Genomic DNA, 7,879 nt, shown 5'->3' with positions numbered 1-7,879 from the left:
AGAGCCGTGCTTGCACAGGTTCTGCGCGATCCTCTTCACTAATATCCTCTGCGTCTCAATCGGGCTCAAACTGATAAGCAATATTGACGATGCTATTGTTTACAATACAACCGGAGCACGTGCTGCTGAGGTGAGGTGCGGGACATTTAGACTCGCACTAGAGGCGGTTTAGCCAATCACAACACACTGGGCTAGCTAACCAATCTGAGCCCATCACGTATTTCTGAGGGAGGGGCTTTATAAAACCAGGAAATGATTAGCGCGTTTATGGGAGAAGGGACAAAGCGGGGTAGAATAAAGGTAAATTATGTGAAAAATAATGTGTTTTTTTTTTTAAACGAAGCATTAACACATGTTAGACTGCACTCCATAAACACAATCAAGCCTAAAAAAAACAGTCAACCACCCCTTTAATTTTGGGGAGAATATCCCATTTAATCCACTTGCAAAAGCCTGTCTGGTAGTAGCGTATAAAAGATGTAGCAGATCATGTACAGAAGATGTAGTACTTTGAGTCATAAAGGACCTGAACATACTGTTTTCTGAATACCAGTAACATGTAGCACATTATATGTTCATTATGTATATTATATTTAGATTTCTTAAATAAGTACTAAAATATATCAATAAAGAGAACCATTTAATGAACAAGTGCCTCTTACTCAAGATCTGCTTTCACATCAAGCAAATGCCAAATGAAATCATCCTGCATTTGGGCTGATTGATTCACATGAGTTTGGGCTTGCATGCAATGCTCCAATTGAAGTCAGACCCCTTAAAAGAACCAACATGCAATGAAACCAAAAGATTAGAGAGTTCAGGTTTCTGCACAATTTACATAGTTTCCAGTCATTTGGTTTGGTGTACTTGTATGTTTTATCGATTATGGTCTACGGTGACAGCTGTGTCAATAAAAAATGTGTTTCATCCTAGAAAATCATCATGCAATAACATTTTAATGTCACAACCTGAATAGTGTATACCTCTCAACCCAATGTCTGCGGTTTCACCTGTGCATTTGAACATTTACCATCTAACCACCAATCTGCATTGAAATGGCATTCAATGAGTCAGAAGACGGGTGCAGTCATGCGCACCTGCTAACTGCAATAACCCTCAAATCCCATTCACATTTGGACATATTCAAACCTGCCATATTATGATCACTTACAAAACACACAAGAACCAATGCATTTGGCATCACTAAATACAAATATGTTGTGGCATCATAGCCATTATATTATAATGTAAATATTACTGGACATAAAACTAAAATGCCCCCACAAACTGTCTCCACAAAATTACTTCAAAATATCCCAAAAGTTGTCCCGTTGGGCTTTCTGAAATGTCACTGATTCATTGATTATTTTTTAACTTAGTTCACTTTAGCAGACTGTTTAAGTGCTACTAGAAAAACACGGTTGATAGATTTATCAAAGTTTTACTAATGTAATGGCATCGTGTCTTAATTAAAAAAAAATAATAATTTGAAACGTGGTCAGTCTGTATTAAGCTGTGTTACATCCAGATGTTATAAGAACAGAATATTTTATAGACATAACTCATAGCGATCTAGGCACCCTGCTGAAAAAACAACAACAGAAACCATCAAAAATTCGAATGAAATTATAATGGTTTCCACTACAAACACCATTACAAACAAACAATCAACTATTAAAAATTAAAACCATTAAATGGCTTCCTGTAGTGTGTTTTGGGACATAACACCATTGCAAATTATGCGAAGGTTTCTATTGTTTTTTTCAGCAGGGTAGTACACATTGTTATCCGAGTTTTGTCTATAAGACATAACATTTAGAAATAACGCAGCTCCGACCTAAAATCAACCAAAACCTTGTCTATATAGTTTCTAGTTGTTTCTAGCATTAGCTACAGTTTGAGGCAAATTTTATGCGTGACATTATGTCTAATCCATAAAGCAGGACTGTAGCTCTGAATAATTTTCGATGTTACAAAAATTACCTCACAAGCATAACACATGTAGAGTCATAATTTAAAAACAGTCGGCCTCGCTTGTACCGCCCATGTTTTTCAAAAGATCGTTAGCACACCTTGGTGGGGCTAGTGTGTGTTTCAGTAAAGATTTACCCACGAACGAACGCGAACGATAAAATCCATTCACAGTCTATGTAGAAATCCAAAACGCCAATAATCCTTCAAACTGCAGTGATGTAGAAACGGCTTTCACCTCACGCTGCTTTTTCGCGCACTCTCTTTTCCGGTTGTGGCTAGAAGGGATACAGCTACGGCCGGAAACTAAATAAATTTAATTTTCTACCTATTAGAAAATTAATATTTTATTAACGTCTACACCTATCCCAACCCTAAACATACCCCTTACAATAATGCAAAAACAGTAATTATTGTTAATTTGTACAGGGGAAGTCGTGGCCAAAGGTTGCGGGTTCGAGTCTCGTACCGGCAGGGATTGTAGGTGGGGGGAGTGAATGTACAGCGCTCTCTCCCACCTTCAATACCACGACTGAGGTGCCCTTGAGCAAGGCACCGAACCCCCAACTGCTCCCCGGGTGCCGCAGCAAAAAATGGCTGCCCACTGCTCCGGGTGTGTGTTCACGGTGTGTGTGTGTTCACTGCTGTGTGTGTGCACTGTGTGTTTGTTCGTGTTTGACGTTTATAAAAATAAGAAAAGAATGAAAAATATTCCAAAAGAAAATAAATAAATCCACAGCACAAAAGGAAAAGCTAATAAATTCCATTTAATTTAATATAATAAATGTGGGCCTAGTAGTTTTCTGCCCTCTTGTGGTAGAAGCCAAGTAACTGATTTTATTGCAGGTCACTTCCTCAAAAGTCCATCTGTTCAGTTGAGTTTCAGGGGGCATCATCGAGAGAACAACAACTCAACGCAATATTAACACATACATCAGTATGTGGGCTTTCATCTTATATTTCATCTGCGTGGAAGGTAAGATAACACATTATATGCATATTTTAATTGTGTTCTAAGGTTAAGCAGATGAAATTATATTTAATTGTCCTCAATACAAAAGGTTTCAAGACGTACACTTTAAAATGTGTCTGGCAACTCTAAGCCACAGTTCCATGATGATATATACACTCATGGACAAGAGAGCATTCTTATGACTTGCATAACTGTGAACTTTTGAGAAAATGCAGCTGAACATGGCCTGTTCAGTAAGCAGTATAAATGATTGATTTCTGATCTTTAGTAAATATACACAATTCATAACAAATCTAATCTAAAACAATATACAGTTGCAATGACATCAACCATCAGAAAAAAAAAAGAAATCAAATAATTAAATAATATTATACACAAGTCACATTAGTGGAAACACTGACATAAACATTTCCTGCTGACTTACACTTGGTCTCTTTACATTCACACCAAGCTAAATTTAAAAAGAAAGAAAGAAAGAAAAACTTTTCATTTTAATACTTTTGTGATTTCTCACAACATTTTTGCATCTGTTTATGTGTTAAACTAAAGAGTGCCACATTTTCATTTCTACCATTGGTTTCACTTTTCGAGGTAAAGAAACACTTCTGTCATCTACATGCAGCATTGTCTGAAACCACAAAAAGACTTCCTTTATCCCTTTATAGATCATGTTCTGTCAAACCTGCTAGTGTCGCCATACAAACATGCATGAAAAGAAGAAATCAAAGATCTTGCCATTAATTCAAAACCTTATCAAAGTTCAATCAGTTGTTTGTCTGTCAGGCAGTCTTGATTTTTAGCCACTATAGCACAGTTCAAGCTTAAATCTGATTAGGAACACTTGGTCTCTTTACATTCACACCAAGCTAAATTTAAAAAGAAAGAAAAACTTTTAATTTTAATACTTTTTGTGATTTCTCACAACATTTTTGCATCTGTTTATGTGTTAAACTAAAGAGTGCCACATTTTCATTTCTACCATTGGTTTCACTTTTCGAGGTAAAGAAACACTTCTGTCATCTACATGCAGCATTGTCTGAAACCACAAAAAGACTTCCTTTATCCCTTTATAGATCATGTTCTGTCAAACCTGCTAGTGTCGCCATACAAACATGCATGAAAAGAAGAAATCAAAGATCTTGCCATTAATTCAAAACCTTATCAAAGTTCAATCAGTTGTTTGTCTGTCAGGCAGTCTTGATTTTTAGCCACTATAGCACAGTTCAAGCTTAAATCTGATTAGGACAATTAATATGAAATGAACTCTACAATCTTCTTCTCTGAAGGATCTTGCATATGGTTGCACATCAACCACAACACTTAACACACAAACCTCAATGACAGTGACAATCAGCAAATTAGTTTTTATCATCACCACACAACCGTTGACTAATAGTGATGACAAAATCAACAACAGTATAAATGTCAGTTGCAAAGGTCCATTGGAAAAACAATAATCCTATAATATGAATCGCATACTTCATGCATGCTGCAATGGATTCTGGGAGATTTCAACAAATCCAGTGTGGTTCAGACAACCATGCACTGTCTTATGTAAATAAAATAATTCATATCTGTGATTCAAAAGGTCCTGTAAGTGTAATGATTTGTATTTATTAAAATATATGCATTAAAATATAAACGACCCAGACTATATTAAACACAGGTTTGTTTGGTTTGTGTCGACCACATGTGCTGAAATGTTGGCTGCCCAGGACATCAAACCATTGAAATTCAACAGGTGTTTAGAAACCATAATTGTCTATACATATTAGTCATTTGTTTACCTCTATATTTCACTTATTTTCATATTGTTTCAGTGGGTGGAGAAGTTAATGATGTTGAAACAGTTAAAGTGATGGAGGGAGGTGTTCTCAATCTACATCCTGGACTTGAAGATCTAAAGGGAGACGTTCAGATAATGTGGACGTCTGAAAGTGGCAGAGAAAATAATCGTCTCGCACAGATGCATCAAGGGAAAATTTACACTCATTATGACATGAGATTCACAGGCAGAGTGCAGTTAGACCGAAAAACTGGAATTTTAACCATCATGGACATCGGGACTAATGAATCTGGACTGTATGAAGCCTTAATCATCATCAATACACTCATCACAGGACGGAGATACGAAGTTCATGTTTATGGTAAGTTACAGCTGCAGCCTCTATTGAAAAATAACATGGAAATCATAGGATATTGATTAGATTTGGTTCCATATTGATTATTGCACTGCAATACTGGCATCTTTAATTAAGGGAGATATGGCTTTAAGGTGATGTGCATGCTTCCTTTTGTCATAAAGCACCTGTCTCTGTACCAGCCATCAGGAGCAGCTCATCAGTTAGTGTGCACCAATCGACAGGTCTGTCTTTATGATTTCTGTATGAAATAATACAATTTTCTGTGGACTTTTGTAGCTTACAGTTCTGACCTTTTTCTCTCAATTGCGAGTTTATAATTCAGCATTTTTTTCTTAGAATTGTGAGTTTACAACTTGCAAATGGCATCTCGCAATTCTGACTTTTTCCCCCCAGAATTCTACGTGTATGTGGTTTCAATTAAAAAATAATTTTAAAAAACTTGACGTGTGAAATTAAGATTCTAAGGGGGGAAAAAAGTCATAATTATGAGATGTATACTTTTGGGGAAACGTCTGAATTGTGATATATAAACAGAATTCAGTTTTTTTTTTTAAACAGTCAGAAATGAAAAAGAAGTAAATTTAGAATTTTGGGGGAAAGTCTGAATTGTCCAGACGTAAACTTAGCATTCTGGGAAAAAAAAGTTTGAATTGTGAGACTTAAACTTAGAATTCTGGTGAAAAGTCTGATTTGCAAGATGTAAACTTAGAATGTTGGGGGGAAAGTCAGAATTGTGAGATTTAAACTTAGAATTCGGAGAACAAAAAGTCTAAATTGCAAGATGTAAACTTACAATTCTGAGAAAAAAGTCTGAATTGCGAGATGTAAACTTACAATTCTGAGAAAAAAAAAGTCTGAATTGTGAGACGTAAATGTAGAATTCTGAAAAAAAATTTAGAATTGTGAAATGTAAAATTGGTGGAAATAAGCTTCCATAAAATGATTCCAGAAGTTCTGCAACAATACTAAAGAAAATATTACATATTTTTTAATAGTTTTGTTATTATGTTGCTTTTGGGACTCTTTTTTGTAAATTATGATAGAAGTAGAATTCATTTCTTTCAGGTACATCACAGGAAACAGAGGAGTTCTGCTCTGTGTTGTGTTCTGTGAAAAATGATCGAGGCGTGTTCATCTCGTGGTATAAAGGAGGTGAAATGTTGAACCAGACCAGCAATCCTGATCTCAACATCAACCTCAGTTTAGCATTAGAGCTTCATTATAATGATCCAGAGATCTACAGCTGCACGGCTGTGAATCCAGTGAGCAATAAGACTGTCCATCTTCATATGAAAGAGATCTGCCCACGACGTGAAGGTATGAGAACTCAGTCTACATATACCACAGAACTCACATTCTGCCACAATGAACTCTGTGTAGCATTTTCACAAAGGCATTTAATGGCACAGAAGATGTTTATGAATAAGTCTGTTCTCTTTCAGATTGTCTGGATCATTGTGGCATCACTGAGGCTCTGGTTCGTCTGGTTCTGTCTGGTCTGCTGACTTTTTCCCCCCAGAATTCTACGTGTATGTGGTTTCAATTAAAAAATAATTTTAAAAAACTTGACGTGTGAAATTAAGATTCTAAGGGGGGAAAAAAGTCATAATTATGAGATGTATACTTTTGGCGAAACGTCTGAATTGTGATATATAAACAGAATTCAGTTTTTTTTTTTAAACAGTCAGAAATGCAAGAAGTAAATTTAGAATTTTGGGGGAAAGTCTGAATTGTCCAGACGTAAACTTAGCATTCTGGGAAAAAAAAGTTTGAATTGTGAGACTTAAACTTAGAATTCTGGTGAAAAGTCTGATTTGCAAGATGTAAACTTAGAATGTTGGGGGGAAAGTCAGAATTGTGAGATTTAAACTTAGAATTCGGAGAACAAAAAGTCTAAATTGCAAGATGTAAACTTACAATTCTGAGAAAAAAGTCTGAATTGCGAGATGTAAACTTACAATTCTGAGAAAAAAAAAGTCTGAATTGTGAGACGTAAATGTAGAATTCTGAAAAAAAATTTAGAATTGTGAAATGTAAAATTGGTGGAAATAAGCTTCCATAAAATGATTCCAGAAGTTCTGCAACAATACTAAAGAAAATATTACATATTTTTTAATAGTTTTGTTATTATGTTGCTTTTGGGACTCTTTTTTGTAAATTATGATAGAAGTAGAATTCATTTCTTTCAGGTACATCACAGGAAACAGAGGAGTTCTGCTCTGTGTTGTGTTCTGTGAAAAATGATCGAGGCGTGTTCATCTCGTGGTATAAAGGAGGTGAAATGTTGAACCAGACCAGCAATCCTGATCTCAACATCAACCTCAGTTTAGCATTAGAGCTTCATTATAATGATCCAGAGATCTACAGCTGCACGGCTGTGAATCCAGTGAGCAATAAGACTGTCCATCTTCATATGAAAGAGATCTGCCCACGACGTGAAGGTATGAGAACTCAGTCTACATATACCACAGAACTCACATTCTGCCACAATGAACTCTGTGTAGCATTTTCACAAAGGCATTTAATGGCACAGAAGATGTTTATGAATAAGTCTGTTCTCTTTCAGATTGTCTGGATCATTGTGGCATCACTGAGGCTCTGGTTCGTCTGGTTCTGTCTGGTCTGCTGGGAATCGCCGCAGTTGGATTTCTTATCGATCATTTGAGGTTCTGCCCATCTCAGAAAAGAGCTGCTGCTGCTTCTGTGTGCTGAAGATACTTTTGTGAGATTTGTTGTAATTGCCCTTTCCTTTTACACTCTTAAAAATAGATTTTGGTCCTGTTGTATTTTA

At 36.0% G+C, this 7,879-nt stretch overlaps 1 protein-coding gene across 1 annotated transcript; it reads left to right on the top strand.

Annotated features, from left to right (window-relative positions):
• The first annotated feature begins 2,871 nt into the window (after positions 1-2,871).
• On the top strand, positions 2,872-7,879 carry LOC107692224 (SLAM family member 5-like). Its single transcript, XM_016491187.1, has 5 exons — positions 2,872-2,947; positions 4,765-5,091; positions 5,250-5,309; positions 6,154-6,405; positions 7,655-7,879. The coding sequence occupies exons 1-5, from the start codon at positions 2,911-2,913 to the stop codon at positions 7,798-7,800; spliced, it is 822 nt and encodes a 273-aa protein (XP_016346673.1). The 5' UTR covers positions 2,872-2,910; the 3' UTR covers positions 7,801-7,879.

This window comes from Sinocyclocheilus anshuiensis, unplaced genomic scaffold, assembly GCF_001515605.1.
Source record: "Sinocyclocheilus anshuiensis isolate Anshui unplaced genomic scaffold, SAMN03320099.WGS_v1.1 scaffold859, whole genome shotgun sequence".
Lineage (NCBI taxonomy): Eukaryota > Metazoa > Chordata > Actinopteri > Cypriniformes > Cyprinidae > Sinocyclocheilus > Sinocyclocheilus anshuiensis.
Note: the sequence above shows the minus strand (reverse complement) of the source record. Positions and strands in the feature narration are given on the sequence as shown.